The 19,021-nt window shown below is 45.6% G+C and overlaps 1 protein-coding gene and 1 long non-coding RNA gene across 2 annotated transcripts; one reads left to right on the top strand and one right to left on the bottom strand.

The window, feature by feature from the left end:
• Positions 1–4,861: 4,861 nt before the first annotated feature.
• Positions 4,862–15,052, bottom strand: LOC135805752 (KH domain-containing, RNA-binding, signal transduction-associated protein 2-like). The gene is made up of 8 exons (XM_065319841.1): positions 14,697–15,052; positions 14,505–14,602; positions 13,048–13,164; positions 12,134–12,283; positions 7,833–8,318; positions 7,540–7,607; positions 6,992–7,056; positions 4,862–5,662 (listed from the first exon to the last, which is right to left on the bottom strand). The coding sequence occupies exons 1-8, from the start codon at positions 14,815–14,817 to the stop codon at positions 5,547–5,549; spliced, it is 1,221 nt and encodes a 406-aa protein (XP_065175913.1). The 5' UTR covers positions 14,818–15,052; the 3' UTR covers positions 4,862–5,546.
• Positions 15,053–15,460: 408 nt separating this feature from the next.
• On the top strand, positions 15,461–17,106 carry LOC135805751 (uncharacterized). The gene is made up of 3 exons (XR_010551173.1): positions 15,461–15,816; positions 15,909–16,074; positions 16,901–17,106. It is a non-coding gene; the product is annotated as an uncharacterized LOC135805751 (long non-coding RNA).
• The last annotated feature ends 1,915 nt before the right edge of the window (positions 17,107–19,021 follow it).

The raw sequence follows: 19,021 nt of genomic DNA, 5'->3' as shown, positions 1-19,021 counted from the left end.
CAAATTTGTAAAATGGCATCACAAACTGGGATATTCGGTCATCAATGTTCTGAAGTTGATAGATATCACTTCAAGGATTGCTAGTGGATGATAATTAATCTGTCAACAGAGGAGTGAACTGCATTGTATGCTGCGAAAGCCGTGTTTTTGTATTTGTAACTAGTGGCTGTGTTATACGGTGGAAGTGGATAGATAGCATAGCATCGCAGCCATGTTTTCGTTGTCACAGAGTGTATTCCGTGACCTATTGTTCTTCATTCCTGTCTCTAGTGATGGCAAGACGGCCTGACGTCGTCCAAAGGCCCTGCGGAAGCAATTCACTGCCCTCCTCGTCCATTCAGGGGCTCATTTTACACATTTTACACAAAATGGCAAAGCAACCACCACTAGTTATACCGACGTGGCAGGGAGAATTAAATTATATGCACCAAATTTTCTGATCAATGTTGATCTACGATAAACTGGCTCTCATTTTCCACCACCCATGTTTCGATACAGCCATCCGGAGCAGAGAAACAGCCAGAAGAAAAGCAAATTTTACACATTTGTTAAAAAATGCCAAATGTTAAAAAAAGCCAAATCACCTCGTACCGTTTCGACGATAGAAATTACTAGAAAGCTCTTTTTAGCGGGAGAACGAAACGGTAAGATTCCAACTAGGCCTAGGGTTACCTCACACGTATATCGTTGCGTCAGGAGTCAGGACTCATCTAGATCAGAAGCCGAACTGCTAACCGTGTCTCGAAAACACATCAAAAACAGTAGACTCGCCCTCTACACGCCGACCGTCGAAATAGCGTGAACGGTAAAATGCTATGCAGCTAGCTAACCATGTCTAGAAGTTTTCCACGTAGATCTACCCCTTATTTCCGTGACTCTTTTCTTACGTTCCCTCCCATGTACAGTAGTTGGGCGTGTTACTTGTACTTGTAGTCGGTGTAAATAATTACAGAAATACATCTCATGAGTCATGAGTCATGTACATGTACATACTGGGGCACAGCTTTGTTATACTGTTGTGGCCAGCGGATGTTTGGGTCATGAAGGTGACAACTGACAACGGCATTGTGTCGTTGGGGTCCTCCAACCTTGATGTACACAGCCATGGCCTGGGCGATACCAAGAGTCAAGACTGCCAGTGCACACGAAACCATACTGTGTAGTTGCGCGCTGAACGTGGAGCCCAAGAACGTCCAGCCTGAACCACTAAGAACGCACAGATTGCTGAAAAAAATTGTCCCAGGCTAGCCCCTTGGAACGTTCTTGGGTACGCGTCTCTACATACTGTATGTAACATTGTATCAGTAACAGACGGATATGATTGTTGTACTTTTGGTATATGGATCATGAATGATGCCACGGCCAAAGCTCCTAGGCTACGATGAAAATGTATACAAGTCATGTAATTGTATGTACTCTTGCCGTCTTGGTGGTGTCAAGAGTACATAACCCTCCCTGTATATGTGCCAAATGTGGTGCGCTTGAGTCACAAACTGACTTCCTATAGGGCTTGAAAGTGATGACGTCAAAAACGGCCTGGGAGTAGTAAATTGACATCAGATTTCTATTTTGGATCCACTAAGGTGTGACTTTGCTATTGCCTCAGTATGTGGGTGCATAGCAACCCACTCATGTCGTATGCAGGTGCAACTTTTACTTCGCCACCAGTTGTCACCCCGCCCCCACTAGCCAAATCAGTCAGTTTCACTGGCAACATCACCTTGCTGTGAGTGAGACCGCTTGAAATGTGCTTGGATCCATACAAAAACTGGATCCAGGTGGATCCAGTTTTCGAATTTTTCAAATTGTTGCTATGCCATTGCTATGGAGTGACGTAGCACTTTCAAGCCCTATTCACCAGCAACAGTTACCATGGTTACTGTCCCAAGCTCCACTGGTACAATATGGTGAGAGGGTGAATGCCCGAAATTCTGTGTCTTGACAAGCAAAGCGTGGTGCTTTCTAGTACAGTCAGACATCGCATAACCGCACACATCTGTTTTCCACAAAAACATCCGGATAGGCGAGGGAACCGGATAACCGAACACCGTTTATGTTGGATGCATCACGTATGCTGTAAATATGTAACCAGCTACAGTCGTCCCTCTTTAATCCGGCACTTTATAATCCAGCACCCTCTATAAACCAGCACAATTTTCAGTAGCCAAAATGTCCTCTTCATGCACATTGCAGCAGTAAATCAGATTTGTTAATCCAGCACCCTCCCTAATCCAGCAGATTTTCGTGGCACAAATGGTGCCGGATTATAGAGGGACCACTGTATTTTCTTCCGGATGGCAAGGGATCCGGATAAAAGAGGACCGGATAAGCGAGGTCTGACTGTAATTATAATTATATGAGACTAGGACCGACCGCCAAGAACTTCGTCTTCTGCACACTCACAGTCAGGCCACAGCCCAAAGCACACCGCCTAAATTCCTTCACCATCGTCTACATGTGCTCATACGAATATGATGTAGTGTAGATCTACAGGGCAGCAGCATGCGCGAATAGCGACTCCGATACGGATATGTCCGCGAGTCTGTGCCTGGCAGTACGGTCGCCAACCAACTTGCGGCCGATGCAAAGTAACTTAGTTTCATCGGGAAACTAGGCACTGTTGATGTTAATCGCCAGTGTGCGAGAACCGCAGAGAAGACGAAGTATAGATTGAAGAGCATCGGAGCAAGGGTGCAGCCCTGGAATAGACCATGTACATGTAGTCGCCGGTTTGCTACATTGCTACATTTGTAGGTCAAAGATTCGGCAACTATGTTACTTGTAGTGCATGTACTCTGGGATGGCAGTCATGACATACTAGTATTAAACCATTATTATGCTTGTTCACGTTTGTTATTAGAGCTCAAATAAACAAAAGAAATGATGAACGAACGAGGGCAACTTGTAACCAAGGTCAAGGAGTCGTAAAATACCTTTATTTACGACTCCCTGCTTGTATAAACTGCAATCTACTGTCGTGGACATGGAAATCCGGTCGAATGATGCAGGGACGGCACCCTCAGCGTGTACAGAACGTTGCATGCGGTGTGCGTGTTGATCGTACTCGTACTGATGCCTGCATGGCCAGCGCCCTGGGACGTTTGATCTCCGACCGGATTTCCATGTCCACGGCAGTACTTGGTATACAATCAAGAGTACATAACCCCCAGGGGGGTTATGTACTCTTGATACTAGTACAATGTGTAAGCCTGTAATGTCCTGCAGGAGTGGAAATGTAGCTGTTGCATCCTGTTGCTTTTCTGACCAGGCGATCACACTGTTATGTGATGCGACGGCCAAGCCATGTGCATGTGTTGCACTGTTGAGCATTGTGTTTGGGGAGTACATCCACTGTGTTTGTGGAGTATAATCATGTACTGTGTTTTGTTGAGGTTCAGGAAATGGCTACTTCCAGTGGTAGTCATGTTGACACCAGACTCATGGTGAGGAAAGCACAAAGCATTCTCGTGTGACCGGTAGCCGTGCCGGGGATATAGCAGCACAAGTTCGGCCGTACACAGTGGACTGCGTGAAACTTGGCGAATCAGTGACGAAAATGGTGTTCATTTGCCACATCAATGGATCTCTCACATAGTAACTGGATAAAGGTGGCTTGCACCTACATGTAACTGAGTACCTGCAGAGAATCTAGACAATCATACGACGTGTACATATCGACTGGGTCAAGTGGAATCATAAACACAGGATTAATGAGGACTGACGAGTGGACCATTTGAGTAAGGTAATCGGAAAGAACACAACTACTTCATACAAGTCTGCTTGTTTCGTAATGTAATGTTCGAGGTGCACGTGCTTTCAGACGCCCATGCACACAACATAATTATGATATCGCACATCCGCTTGTACGAGTTACACACAGCACAGGCGTGTCCCCTTGGAAAATTGTGATTCCCCGGCCGCGACAAATTCCGCGGTTTTCGTGGGTTTCCGCGAATCTAGCATTTTCCGTGGAAAACGTGCACATTTCTTCATTTTGCCTCAATTTTCAGTGAATTCGTGAGCCCACCCTGTTCAGATTTTCATGCATGGTGTGTTTTGTGCGCTGCTATGTGTACTTCATGGTGTACACGAAGTGTGTGGCTCTAAACTTTTGTCCCCAGGGCCGAACTTTGACATCGCACTGTTCTTCGCGCTTCGAAATTCCTTACTATTGTAGGTCCTCCATTCACGTTTTACAATCGTTGCAAGATAGCCAGTTTCCGCAAAATTCCGAATTTTTTCCCCCGCGATTTTCCAGGGCGACAGACAGGCTCAGACTGTGGAATAAGAAAAAAAGCAACAGTACCTGAAGAACCATAAATATCAAGCACGGCATTTCGAAATGACACTAACATGATATTCTGCCAGGTAAAACCTCCAATTATCCGGACACTCTCACTATTCAAATATACAACCAACACGCAGGACCATGTACTAGTATGTCAAAAATGCTGGCATTGTCACACAGAGTTGCAATAGGCACTGCTCTGATCAAACCATAATACTTTCTATCTGTAGGCTAATGTGGCTCTGAATATAGTTTGTAGCAAAGCTAAAAAGTAAAAGCCGCTTATTGTCCTTTCCTGCATGGCCCTGTGAACTAATGCAGAGCCTGAAACAGACCGATACCAGCACAATCTAGAAAGGCGGATAGTGATTAATTTTCATTCCTACCCGGGACACATTACTGTCAACAAGGACACAATAAACTTGAATAAAAGGCCCACAATGCCTTTAGAGTGCCGCACAGTAAAACTACAGAAGACACATGAAAAAGCCACCGTGGAAGTGTGGGCACCAGTACTCAAACAAAGAACACCCACACACGCACGAATGCACACCCACACACAGGAATGAAGAGTGAGATTGAAAAGGTCAAGTTCATCGCCGCACATGCAAACAGAAAGAACCGGGATAAAAAGAAGGAAATAGACAAAACTCCCATGATCTGAGCATATAAAAAAGTTGGGTAAAATAATGGATTGTGTCCATCGAAAGCTTGGAAACATCTTCAAACTTGAAGCTTTCACATTCAGAAACTAGTTTTATAAGAGGCCAAAAAACTATTATTTATAATCAGTCAAAACAAGTGAAAATTACAATTTAGCTATCAGTCAAGGCAGCTGGGGTGATTGGTACTAAAACTAAAGACAAGCTCCGAGGGCAGCATGATTAGAGAAAGGCTGGGAGGTCAAGTCAGGATTTAAGGCGAGTGGTTACAAAAGCATTCAAGGACACATGCCATTGACTACTCGAATACAGTAATGACAAGTTACTTATATCAGGTTTAAAAATTGAAAAAACACCCTAAAACCCTGCTCCCCGTCATACAAAACATCAAAAGAGCTTTAGATGATTAAGGGTTTACGTGCATGTGCGAGTGCAAATATGGAAACTGATTAGTTCAGTGCCTGTACTCCTGCTGTCTTGAGTGGAACATCATCAGAGTAAGTAGTCAAGCTTCACCATGTATAGACAGAGAGAGCCAGCACCCGGGGTATTTCCATGCACAAACGTTTACAGAGGGTTGGCAACGCCACAGCATGTCAGTACGGGCGATAGCGTGCCTGGACAGCAGCGCTGTACTGGACCGCGCTGGGTATACCTGGCGGTGCTTTGTGCCATGCTGTTAGTTCATGCGCACTAGCAGCCGCGGCGGCAGCTGAGGTCAAGCAACACATCAGAACGCCAGGCCGAGCATTAAACAACTGCAAGCTACTCTCTATACGGGGCTTGAAATTAGTGCAAGCTGTTAACAAGTTCTCCTCATGGCCACAAGCTTGCTACATAGCATAATTTGAGTTTTCAAACAAAATTGAGTCTGATGCACTATTTTCTTTTAGAGGGTTTAGGTACTATTGTTTACAAGTAAACAACTACAAACTTTAAATAAAAAAACTTGCACACTGCATCTCACAGCACGGATTAATCATCAGTTGCATAGCACCCAGTCTATTTAATTCATTATTCAGAAGCTCCAGACCGCTACTGACTTCACTACAACAGTCAATCATTACCAAGCATTATCAACTAGGGCACCAACCACAAAAGTTAAATGCAAATGAATCAGGGTACTAATTTACCCATTCAATAACAGCAATATCATCTTCGAGTTTAACAAGTAAAGATTAGAAATTACCACCGTCATGTACAATATCAACTGCGAGATTCTGTGGAAAAGCCGGTGAGCACAAATAAAACAAGCACACTAGGGTCCATTCATAAAAAGATGAGCGCTGGTGCTGGCGAGTTCCCGTATTCGGTGATTTTATCATACATGGTGCAGTGCTGCGAAATTCGAAACTTGAAAAAGGGTCCAAAAAGGTACCTAAAAAACTGGGGTTCATACCGCACAATGTACTGTTTGCTGCAAGGGGGTGAAATGGCCTGGATCTTGATGGATTTTTTTCCAATTCAGTGCTTTTGGGGCAAAACCCGCCCGAAATCCTATTCTTGTTATGGCATGCTTTTTGGAGAAATAGACTTCAGAAACATTGGAAGGGCATTCCATGGGGGATTGTGAATACACTGTAGTGCTAGATTAGATTGCAACGACCTCTATGAATAAGCATGGCTTGCTACCTGTATAACAGGGCAGCCCAGGACAAACATGTACAGGTGCTAGAACTCTAAGCAGGCATTGCTGGAAGTAAACTGCAGTCCCTGCTTTGTAAATTGCTTGTATGGTGGTCGTAAGCAACGTCACTTTACCGCTAACGTTTGGGCCCGGTTAGAGATTCAACTCTTACAGTAACATTTGATCAAAGAGCGTTTTACCATGCTACACCGACACATCAGTACACTTCAGTAGTAGAACACATGTGCCAGTGACAAAAGCTGATCAATTTTCACATACTTTGCGATAGGCATGCAAGTGAAACTACAGAATGCGTTGCCAACCAGAACCCTGATTCATTGCTTATTATCCTTTTTAAGACAGTGCGCAAGTGTCCCGAAAGACAATACCACAAATCGACAGCAGGCAACATACCTGACACTTCGGCGTTACGTGAAGCCGACGTTGCTGTACTGTACGTGCTATATGCACCACTGCGTCTGAAATAGCATCACAAGCACACACACACAGCACATAATCAGCCATGCATACCCCATTGCTCAGATATGTACTAAGCAGACAGGTACTTAGTACTTGATACCTACCGACTTTGGGCACTGAGCGGTCCCAGGCCTGCAAACTCCGGGCCATGCACTGGTGCAAAGGCCTAACTTATTCATGAGCCCGGATTTCTAGCGACACAAATCACTGAATAAGAAGTAGGCCAGCCGTCCTCCCAGTCCTCTAGCAGCGGATAGGCCAGGACGACTACACACTCACTAAAGTTACTAGAGCATTGCTCACAACACTTGGGATTGCACAGCACAAGCTCTCGAATGCGGCACTGGCTGTGGCTAATTGGCCACGATCTATCGGGCAAAACTGCAGTACGTGCGAGTAGTAAGGTCAAGTATAATTGAGGGGTACGATACTAGTAACCAGCGGTCCAAGTATGTGTGAGTGGAGGGATACGACTAACTTACGGTATGGGCGGAGGCGGTGCAAAGTCTGCATCATAATCGCCAATCAATTCCAACGCAGTGTCAGACAGCTGTACCGTGAAACACACACACACACACACATACGGATGAAAGCATGATCAAAAACGCACAAAAGATAGATCGGTCATTGAAAGTCACTGAAAGTATGAAGAAACATCAAGACCACAAGCTTAGCAGCATCTGTAATTTAGAAAGTTCAACAAACTACTTTCAAACAACAAAACTCTGCCAAGGGCGAATCAAAATGCACAACGAACACAGGGCATGTACCGTACCGTGTAACCGGAGGCCTGGCCTGGTGCAAGTCCCATGGATGGAAGACGGCGAGCAACGAACGCCTCGTCTGAACGTCCCCGGCTGTTGGTGGCGTTGCTGCGCGGCAGGCCCCGTCCTCGACCTCGACCTCGACTATGCTCCATAGCTGACGGATGTGCACCGCGCACTGGTGCAGAGTAGCTGCTCCTTGTTGGTGGGGGTGCCGGTGATGCTGCATACGCTCTTATCTCTCCAAACGGGTCAGCGGTCACCTGCTGCTGACTGCACGACGTTGCAACTGGCGTGTACAACTCGCCATTGATTATGTGACCGCCGTTCGCTTGCGGAGCGCTTGGCCTTTGTGAATGGTAGTCGGCCGCAGCAGCAGCGGCAGCTGCCGCCGCAACAGCAGCGTTCGAAGCCTGCTCCGCCATACTGTTCTGGTTGCGCAGTCCGTTCAGCACTGCTAACTCTCTTAACTGCTCTTCACGTATTTGATCAAATTCCTACATGACAAACAGACCACACAGAGTAGTTTCTTCTCTGCCAGATAGAGGAATGTTAGCTCAAACCAGCTGATTACACTATAAGACAATGTGACATCTGCATCTTAAAATTAGCAACATAAGCACACAGATATGGCATAACGGGTATACCATACAGAATACAGATGTTGTCCATCACACCTTCTTAACCCTTTCACCACTGTCGACGTATATATACGTCATGACGTGTGCACCTGCCCCACTGACGACGTATATATACGTCCTCGGTGTACGTCGCGTTTGTACTGATGCCTCAACATCAGTGGGGCCCGGAACTGTTCCTCAGTGGGCTGAAGGACCTGATCGACGTGTACGCAGCGTATGTGGCCAGTCTGCACAGCAGAACAGCCGCGAGCATCGAGTTTGAAGTGCGTATTTTGGCATATCGTTCAAATAAATTGTTTTGCTCAAAGTTCGTTTTCGTCATCTTGCCCTGCTGTTTCTCGGCAAGGTAAGTAGCTCAACTACTCTGTGTCGATGGAAGGAGTCCTGTGAAGCAGTGTGAGGCGGGTAATGACTCTGAGGATGATTCTGGAGACAGCGAAATTGTGTCGGAGTCGTTTTCTGAGGATTACGAATTTGCTGCTATTCAAAAGATCGCAGCTGGCTCGGACGCAGGGGATGCTGGAGACCAAAGAGATTTGGAAAGCGATGCTGAAGTCTCTGACACCTAGGCATGGTGTTCTGAGCAGGAGCTATCTGTCGTGAGTCCGTTTGCTGAAGTTCCTCAAGTAAGCTGCGATCAAATTTGAAGGTCAGATTTTTGAAAATATTTGAATTTGAAATCAAGTGTACTGGTCAGACATGCATGCAGATCACAATAGAGATGTGCATACATGTAAGTATTGTATGTTGAGTACAGAGCCAGGCACCTACAGGATGGAGATTGCTATCTAATATGAATCCAGAATAATCCAGAATAGTCAACAATTGTGCAATTTTGAACTACTATCAGAAATTGCACAGCCGATTGTTTCTTGAATTTTCATGCGTACGTACACCGGTACGCAGTATGCACTCGGCTGTTTAGGGAATGCTTCAGACTATTTTGGTAGCTGGATTGTCTTGCCAGTGAGTGTCCAAATCAGAGAATGAGCTGTATTGCATTCTCTATCAATATGACTTTACCTGTGCCGCGTTCGTACGTACGCGTGCGGCCAGTGATGATTCACCCTGGGATGCGCCGAGCACAGTGAGCCAACCGCTGCCACTGCACCGGCTGCTATTATAGCCGATGCAGTTGCTGTGGTTGCTACTCCAGTTACTCGGCATCCTCACTGTCCATCACATGGTTTTGTCGTGAAGTAGGTAGGGCTGCTGGAGGATTCAAGCTTTACGAGGCGCCCAAGAAAAAAGAAAGACCCATTCTGGATCGCGCAGTCGCATATGATTCAAGCGCCGTATAAAACGAGTAGCTGTACTCTAGTCTAGGTTGCCGTAGAACACCAGGATCATATCAAGCTTGTTATATGACATTTCTCCATTCTGAAGTCAACACTGACCAGTTATAGCACTGCTTGCCATTGCTTGTCTGATCTTTGTCGTCAATTGCCTAAATTGAATGAATTTTGAGGAAAAATCGCCAAAAATCGCATATCTAAATATGGTGTTATGAGTCTCGTACAATGAAATCCTACAAAATTTCTTTGGATTCACAGTGCATATGTCCATACCCAACATCTCCAATCAATTTTGGAACAGAATATGCATTTTCAAAAATTGCCATTTTTGGCCCAGTGGGAGGTGATTTTCCGGTCAGGGCTGAAAGGGTTAAAGGGGAAGTATACCCTATAGTCAGTTTCAAAAAGATTAGCAATCCTGGCGATCGCCCGGGGAGTTTGCCGTCTTACCGTATGAGCGCTCGAGCGCTGCCTGGAAAAACTCACTGTGAACTCGAAGAAATATTCCGCGCGAAAGCATGAAAAATGACAACTCACTGACCATCTGACGTCGGTACTCGTACATGTTCGTCTGGTTTACAACAAACGAGTTCTTCCTCGCATCGATATGGAGTCAGAGAGGACATGTCGAAAGTGTGGTAAATTTTGACGAGTGGGATGCGTCCGTTTTGTGACCAAATAGATTCTTTGAGCTGCCGCGGATGCAATTATTGTACTCTCACGATGTGACGAAAACGGCATCGACACAGACTCATTCCCAAGGCCTTGAAGTGGCAAAGCTATCCGTGTGACTTCGACGACATTTTATAGAAAGTAGACGCCTGTGAAACTGATAGAAGACGGCGTTGACTCCTAAATTCAAATAAATTGGCGATCTTCAAATACTAAAATAATTCTCAAACAGAAATCGATCGATCGATATGCCGGTGTATTCAACAACACGTAGCAGCGCAATGACTTCTGTGTTCACTCACACGGTTTCAGTGTTGTGTGTGTTCACAACTTCACATGGCGTGAGCCAGTCAAGTGTCAGTCAAATCGGCAGGAAACGCGAGCTCCAACAACAAGTCGTTTGGCGCAGCCACCTTCTTTGTCTTGTACAAGCGTGATCACCAAAACAATGAAAAAATGAAGAAAAAATGTTTGACTTGAAGATTTGTTGGGATTTGAACTCACAACTTCATGGTCAGCAGACAGCATTCATAACCACTAGGCCAAAAAGGAAGGGATAAATCGTGGGTTTTGATAACAAATCGATGCTGGCTTCCAGGGCAAATTATAAACCATGGGAAAAGGCCAGAAACCTGGCCGAAATGCTAACTCCTTAACGGTTGGTCCAATTGTTCCGAAACCTTCACAGAACAATTTGCCGTGCCCTAACAAGCCGTTTTATGTACTTTGTTGTCCAATTTCCCCTTATCTTCATACTTTTTAAGACCCAAACTTGATTGCTAATCTTTTTGAAACAGACTGTAAAATCAAATTTTCACCATTTGTAGTCTTCTGGGTGCTGAGTCGAATGGTCTTGGTCCGAGGAAGCTGCGACGCTCCCTTCCTACTTGAATCCCAATCGAACTCGCGCACTTCCACCGAAACTGGGTGACTGCGCCCTACTAGATGGGGATTTGTATGCAAAATGTCACTAAAAGCGCCATTTCGTTCTTATAAAAGCACGGATGACCGCGATTGGCCCATATGTTGTAGTCTTTTGGACGCTGAGTCGACTGGTTTTGGTCCGAAAAGGCTGCGATGCAGCGTTCCTCCTTTATTCCCAATCGAACATGGTTGAACAAGCGGTCACGTGCTCCTGGGTGCCCAAATCACCTGGTCACCGCGCCAGCAGGCGACAACTTTCACACCAAGGTTCAACTCGAGTTCAACTCGAGTGACAGGACTGCACCCAAAAAAGGTCAAACAGGCTAGTAAGTTGTACCCTGCAGGCACGGTGACCAGGTGACTGGTGTACGCAGGACCACGTGACCGCTTGTTCAACCATGTTCGATTGGGAATAAAGGAGGAACGCTGCATCGCAGCCTTTTCGGACCAAAACCAGTCGACTCAGCGTCCAAAAGACTACAACATATGGGCCAATCGCGGTCATCCGTGCTTTTATAAGAACGAAATGGCGCTTTTAGTGACATTTTGCATACAAATCCCCATCTAGTAGGGCGCAGTCACCCAGTTTCGGTGGAAGTGCGCGAGTTCGATTGGGATTCAAGTAGGAAGGGAGCGCCTCAGCTTCCTCGGACCAAGACCATTCGACTCAGCACCCCGAAGACTACAACTGGTGAAAATTTGATTTTAGGGTATACTTCCCCTTTAAAGACAATTTGAAATAAAAATGAATTAGCACTAATCGCCTGATGGGAAACTCACGCATGGAATGAGCATTTTCCGGACTTCAGCAATGCCAGCTGCCAGTCGAGCTGACGCGATGGCTTGTGACCCCTTAGCTTCAATAAAGACGTACAGGTTTTCTTTCAAGTGTTCGTACTTTGGATCGCCACTAATTCGGAGTTCCTCTTCCTGGAGACACACCAATCATGCAGCACATGAAAATAGTTCATAAGGCCACCTAGAATTAATTCGTTGTTTCGGGTCACTTCACTCATCCGAACCAGGGTCGGTCGGGTTTATTTTATTTTTTATTCAGGGGGAATACGGGTACGGCCATGTGCATGCATGTACAATTGTGCATATCGAATAGTTTTTGTCCATCAAGCCAGTCGATCAAATCTGACTGTAGACGATCCAACGCAGTCATTGTTCCCATCAGATCGTGGTCTCCTCCAGGACCTGATCTTGGCCTCGCTGGCTCTCACGAGCACCTCTCACCTTGAAAACTTCCGTGTCAATGAGCGACGCGGTGGCGGAGCTGATGCTGTTTCAGGACGGATTGCGGATCGGAGATAGAAGACAAGCGCTGCATCCTGTCATTTGGCTGCTTCTGAGGTCTATGTTTGGACTGCTATTATTAGGGTCGCGTGTTTACAGTCTAGTCATGTACATTTGCATGCAATATAAAAAAACATTTTGCGATCGGGTGAAAAAAGACTGTCGGTCGGGTGACCCGAAACAACGAATTAACTCTGGGTCGCCTAAAACAGTTCATACTAACTGCTGCTCGGGTGAGCTGATTGCACACAAATAACACTGCATGTGCCCTGACACAAACGAGTTCAGCAACGCCGTACTGTAGCCAATAGATACTTCACGCTACCTACTAGTACTCTACACAGCAATAAAGAACACACAGCAGAGTACAGTACATTTCCACATCGGCTCAGTACCTTTGCTGGGTCACGAATAGACCCCCGTCCCATAATAGTCATTCTGCAATTTGTCTCAGTTTGCATCCGCTTCAGCGTCAGTCCTCGAGGTCCCAGGAGGCGGCCAACAAAGTTGAACTGCACGGGAAATAAGGAAGACACCAGACACCGGTACATGTAAGCCTATGCTATGAATAACGTTACTGGTGTGCACCTCTATCTACATTGCAAAACCAGCCTAATACCTATTTACATGCATGAGTGCTTTGGCTTTATGAAAAGGAACATCCGCGTCCAGCTCGTCACTGACGACTTTAGACTCGGGCTCAGGATGCAGAGAAAAAGACAGTGCTAGCCATATGTCTGGCAACCCATTGTACAGCAGCTGCACATGTCTGCTGCATCATGATGTTGACTAGAACAGACTTATAATAATTATTATTATCATATGCTTGTCCGTCCTGCAAGTAATAGAGAACCCCTCAGGAAACTTCTTCCACAAAGAAAGAAAAGCTCCTTTGGTGCATACCAGTCTATTGGGGTTTTCTCTTTATGGACAAGATTAGTGTCACATGATGTTTTTAATTGTTTTATATAGCTTTAGGAGCTGCACCCGCGCCTTGATCCTGGAGGGTGGTGGCGTTCCCACAGATGCGGAAAGCTCGGTCTCTAACCGAGCCACACGCAAGCCGTGAATTTGTTTAGTGTGTGTATCTGATTCAAGAATCTATAGTATACGTTACATTATAGTCACTGAATAGGTATTGGGCCTGCCACAGCAAAGCAGAGGTCAATAATCAGATGGAGAATACAATGTGTGTCAGGAGCGTCGCCCACGGTACGGTCACTACGGTATTGACCGTACCACTTTTCGCCCCAGATACCCCGTGAATCAACAAAATACATACACTGATCTGGGATCTAAAATAATTTTCGGCTCAGCCACCACTCCCCCACGAGTAAATTGTACTTCAGATGGCTGACCGTACCACACTATAATACCTTCCGACACCCCTGTGTGTACAGTACTTCACGTAATTCACTACAGTCTACACATGGCAGTGAGTTTTACCAGGCCATGCACTTGCTAATGCTCATGCACTTGCTAATGCTATGCAGCAAGTACGGAGTGCCCGTGGGAAACTACTGACATGTAACACTGTTGAGTGTTGTGTTTCAACTAAGGTTACTTTCAATCCAAGGCAGTCATCACTGTTACTTCTACAGTGATTGAGTCACTGCAATGAGTGGTGTCCATGCCTGATGGGATAAGGCCAGAACAATGGCTCTACAAAATCCACTTTCAGTCACTTCAGGGACACTTCACATCGCTCAGGACATTGTCCGAATATTGACATCATGTTGCAAACACCAAGTACTAGTAGTAGATCTATTGCCAGTGAGCAAGCTCTTCGCAAAATGAAATTATAATGCCACATGCGCCACAATATACAGGCTCTTCAGAAACATTTTCTCACCCCTGGAAAGTCCTTGACAGGCACATCAATCTTTTCCGTTAAAGTGACTTGACTAGAAGACTTCATCTGGTGGCCACCCGTTTTCACTCGTTCAATTTCTATCAATCATTGTGGGAAAGACAATGCAACAATCGTCGATAGTTTTCAACAACACTCCACGTGACGTTTTTCACATAAAGCGCTGGTCCATACCTTCGGATAGAAGCCTCAAGCAGTGTACAAATGATGCACTTAGGTTCTCCTTCTCCACGGACAGCTCCGAAATGTAGCTGTCGCGCGAGGCCGCCGGGTCTTCGGAATTGTACTGAGACATCTTCACGGAAAATCGGCAATTATTTTGCAATCCGAAAGATAGAGGCCCTCTTCAAAAGAGAAGCACAGCCGCTCTTCCACCACTCTATAACTCAGGAAAAATCTAAAAGGTCACCACGAGGCCAAAAAATAGACAGGAGGAAAAGAAACCAAACGTTCGCAGAAGCTACTACAGAAAGATACGGATGAATATTTCGGATGCTGGGCCATGCCTATGGCCGTATGGGATTGGAAATGTGGGCTTCGTGAGGTATCGATTTTCTGTAGTGGTAGATCATGTACTACCAGTAGTAGTAGTAGTAGATGGTGTGGATCCACCCGCGCGCGGTTTACAGGTTTTATTTGGCTCGGTAGTCATCTGGGCTGCGCTTCTTTCTTGCAGTGCAGTTGTACACTACTGCCACTGCCTGGCACTGTACGGTACAGCGGTGTGGTGTGAATGTGCAGACTGCAAAACCGGGTCGTTTGACATGCATGCGGCGAGTATCCCGTATCCGAGTCCGGATGTGTACAACACACACAGTCACATGATCACAGTGTGGAATCGACCATGTATGACAGTATGTAACTATTACTTGGGTAATGGGGCTGTTAAGTGATGACGTCACAGTTCCTTCGATACGCATAGCAACGATCCCACTGGGGACAAACAAAAGTAGCGTCGTCCCCACCGACCCAGTTGTCAGTGGCAACATATAGGAATCGTGTACATTTCTTCGTTTCTTCTTTGCTGTTTTCAGTGAGTGTTTTGTTTTCTCTTTGTCCTTGATCTCGACGATGTTGTCGTGCTCATTACTTTACTGAGACGTCTCTTGTGACTGTAGCCAGTGTCATGGAGGATTTTATTGGCGTGACAAGGTAGATCGCCGAGATCGAGCGTGAAAAACGCTCTGCATTAGTAGCTCCTGTAGAATGTTTTCTGGGTTGGCGTATCCATGGTCAACAAAACCAAGGTGCAAGACAGCATGAGAGATCGTGTAAACGATGTGAACTCCAAAAGGTAAGCTCCTGAACAAGTGGAAAGATATGGGTATTTACAAACTCTCTCTTCATCCATCGATTGGCGCTATGCATTGCATTTTGTCTTCACAGATAATCTGGCCAAATTTATTGTAACTAGAGAGTGCAATCGTGCACTGCTTGGAGCCCATCCCAATGTCATCACATGGCTGTGGTGACTAGTGTATATCTGGGAGAATTTTTCCTCGACTGATACGGAGTGCAGGTGGATCGATTATGAGAAATGCGAACATGTGAAGTAAGTAATTAGTTGTGTCGAAGAAATGTCCAATAAAATAAAATTTACTTTACACTCAAACATGCACTGTAGATGTACATCAAGAGTACATAACCCCCCAGAGTGTGCAACGCCGATCCAGCTCTGCATAGGGTCTTGGTCGAGCGGAATCGGATCTTCTGATGTCATGCGTACACTCCACACCAGCGCAAGGCCGGTCTCGAGGCAGGGCACCATTGTTTTTGATCCAAGAGTACCCGCGACTCCCCGGGTTCCCCTCAGATGTGTACGGTATTATGACGCAAAGATCCGATTCCGCTCGACCAAGACCCTATGCAGAGCTGGATCAGGCGTTGCACACTCTGGGGGGGTTATGTACTCTTGTGTACATGTAACATCATGATAATGATTCCATCTTCATTGTCCCGCAACTGGTACACCATACGCACCGAATACATGGTGTGTGTGTGTTTGCGCGGGCGCAAGCGCGCGCATGTACATGCACACACTCTCATGCGTGGCCGAGTCGGCCAGATGAACAGACCATGCATTTACACGAGGTGTCCGTAATGTCATTGGAACGCTGTACTTTATGACTTTATTCCAAAAGAGTATGTCTTGCCCCTGACGAATGGAGTTGTGTCTGTGCTCAGCGGGTATCGGGCTATGACGCAACACTGCAATCAGCGCTGCAATTAAAAGAGCACTGCATGGATTATTTTGACTAACTTCCTTTGCGTTTACTTGGTTGAGCCCGTGGATTCATTTCTGTGTTCTGTCATGATTGGCCTCTGGAAATAATCAGAGTGGATGTCATTTTGCCATATATGTGTGCCTTGTGCGACAGGTTCAAGGCTAGATGCACTTCACATTCGGCGTGCGATCTCAGCGTCTGGGACCTGATGAAGTCTTGGTTGGATGATTATTCAAGCCTGATACTACTCGACACACCAATGTTCATGTCAATGTAATTTTTTCAGAGCTGCACTATTTACGTGTTGACGCTTACTTCGGTGTTAGCGTGTTTCCCCCGGATTGTTTCTATCATCATGATCGTGTGTTCTTGGGCTGAGCGAGCACATACACAAGTATGCAGCTATACCCCTGTGTATCTTTGGTTACACTTTGTTCTGCAATGCATGTACCTTGTAACATTATGTGCTTGCACTGCTTTGTCTGGCCTGCGTATTTCAGGACTATTCAGTGCGTTAGACCCAGGTTTGTTTGGTTGCCGGATGACCTCTTGTTGCGTCGCTCTGTATTTGTATTCATCAATTTTTGGGCTTGAGAATTGAGCTGTTGTGTGGTTCCCAATATGAAAACATCATGCTGGTGCTCTGTGTTTCGATTATCGACTGTCGGAGCAGTCCTGCATTTATTAGCAGAACGGTCAATACTGTAGTCTTTTCACGTGTTTGTCTTTTTTGTGTTTTCGCCGGGGGTATTAGCGGTAACGTTGCACACAGAACGGCAGTGTTGCATCACTGGACGACCCTGCCTCTGCATCTGACTTAATTTCCCCAGGATCTGGTGCAGTTACACCAGACAGCCACTTCCTGTAAACACGCAAACAGCAAAAGAAGAGATCCCGCAAATCAGGAAAAAACATTATGGAAAATATAGAGTACTTCTTTTTGAAGTAGATCATACAACATTCAATAATCTGGAGTAATTACAGTGAGACAAACACTTCAAACAGTGCTCTCTCTCTCTCTCTCTGTCTCCATCCTTCCAAAAATACCCTATGACAATTCCCTAGAATTATTTTTGTGCTGGAATACTCCACTGGCTCCAGTACGGTGGGTCAGTTTTCGCACTCCTTTGTTATTCCCGCACCTGTCACTGCACTGCCTTTCCTCCGTGACCCGGAGCTGTTGCGAGCGCTCATGTTTCCTTTGCGTCTCCTTCGGAGCGCTTTCCTGCTCTCCGTGTCTCTTTGCATCGCTGCACTTTGGCTGGCGCTGTTTGCAAGCAGCTCCTTTATATTCACATGTTCCGTGCTTTATTTGTTAGTGTTTTTAGAGATTTAGAGTTTGTTAGAGTTACTAGTACTTAGAGAGTTAGACCTACGAGAGGTAGAGTGAGTCTAGAGTTTGCCCGCGCGGCTTGTAATTGTTGTTTCGCAGCTCAGAGTTTTGCTTGTATTTTCAGAGTTTCGTGGTTCACAGATGTCCCTCGTTCTTCACAGTATATCAGTTTGTTCTCAACAGTGAGATTCAGTACCAGAGTGTAACAATTTTATTTTATATTCTTAGGACATCATTCTGAACATAATAAATTCTTCCATGGGTCTTCAATCACCACGGAGGGCGAAAATATATCTAAGTCATGCAGTTTACGGGAGGTACGAGCTGTCATGGATATAGAGGCTGATATTGTGCCAGCGCGAGGGCAGAGACAGAAAGAAGACACTGATTTCTTGAACAACTCACCTATATATAATCGAATCCACAAGGAGCGCTCATACTTTGATCCATCAGGACGCGAAACATCTTCAAAGCACTCTCAAACACGGAGTTTTACTGTGGGCAGCCAATTTCACAGCCATCATGAAGGCACTCGACGACTACAGGAGTTTTGTAGAGGAAAGAACAAGGAGTAAAGAGCGACAACAATCGCTTGAAGAAAAAGCAAAGAAAAACAACTGTCTCTCCAGTCATTTAGATGCTGTTGCCCTTGACATCTGGTTCCATCCAGAGGACGCGACTTTTGTTTGTCCCCAGTGCTTTCCGTTGCTATGCGTATCGAAGGAGCCGTGACGTCACACTTAACAGCCCCATACATTATGACATTGTACATGTACAATGTTTAAATGTATTACCCAAGACTCAAGCAGGCAAGAGTACATCACCATGTATTACTTTACCAAGAGTAGATCTACTACTACTAGTACTCTTGAGAACGGTTTTATTCACAACACCATGAAGTAAGATTTTGGATAGTACGAGTAATACCAAGAGTACATAAT

Source organism: Sycon ciliatum, chromosome 1 (genome assembly GCF_964019385.1).
Source record: "Sycon ciliatum chromosome 1, ocSycCili1.1, whole genome shotgun sequence".
Lineage (NCBI taxonomy): Eukaryota > Metazoa > Porifera > Calcarea > Leucosolenida > Sycettidae > Sycon > Sycon ciliatum.
The sequence above is the reverse complement of the archived record's forward strand: the minus strand, read 5'-3'. Positions and strand labels throughout refer to the sequence as shown.

Coding starts and splice junctions, on each gene's coding strand:
- LOC135805752 (XM_065319841.1), bottom strand. CDS start 14,817: ATGTCTCAGTACAATTCCGAAGACCCGGCGGCCTCGCGCGACAGCTAC. Junction 14,603..14,696: donor CTTGAGGCTTCTATCCGAAG/GTATGGACCAGC, acceptor AATGATTGATAG/AAATTGAACGAGTGAAAACG. Junction 12,284..13,047: donor CTATTCGTGACCCAGCAAAG/GTACTGAGCCGA, acceptor GTGTGTCTCCAG/GAAGAGGAACTCCGAATTAG.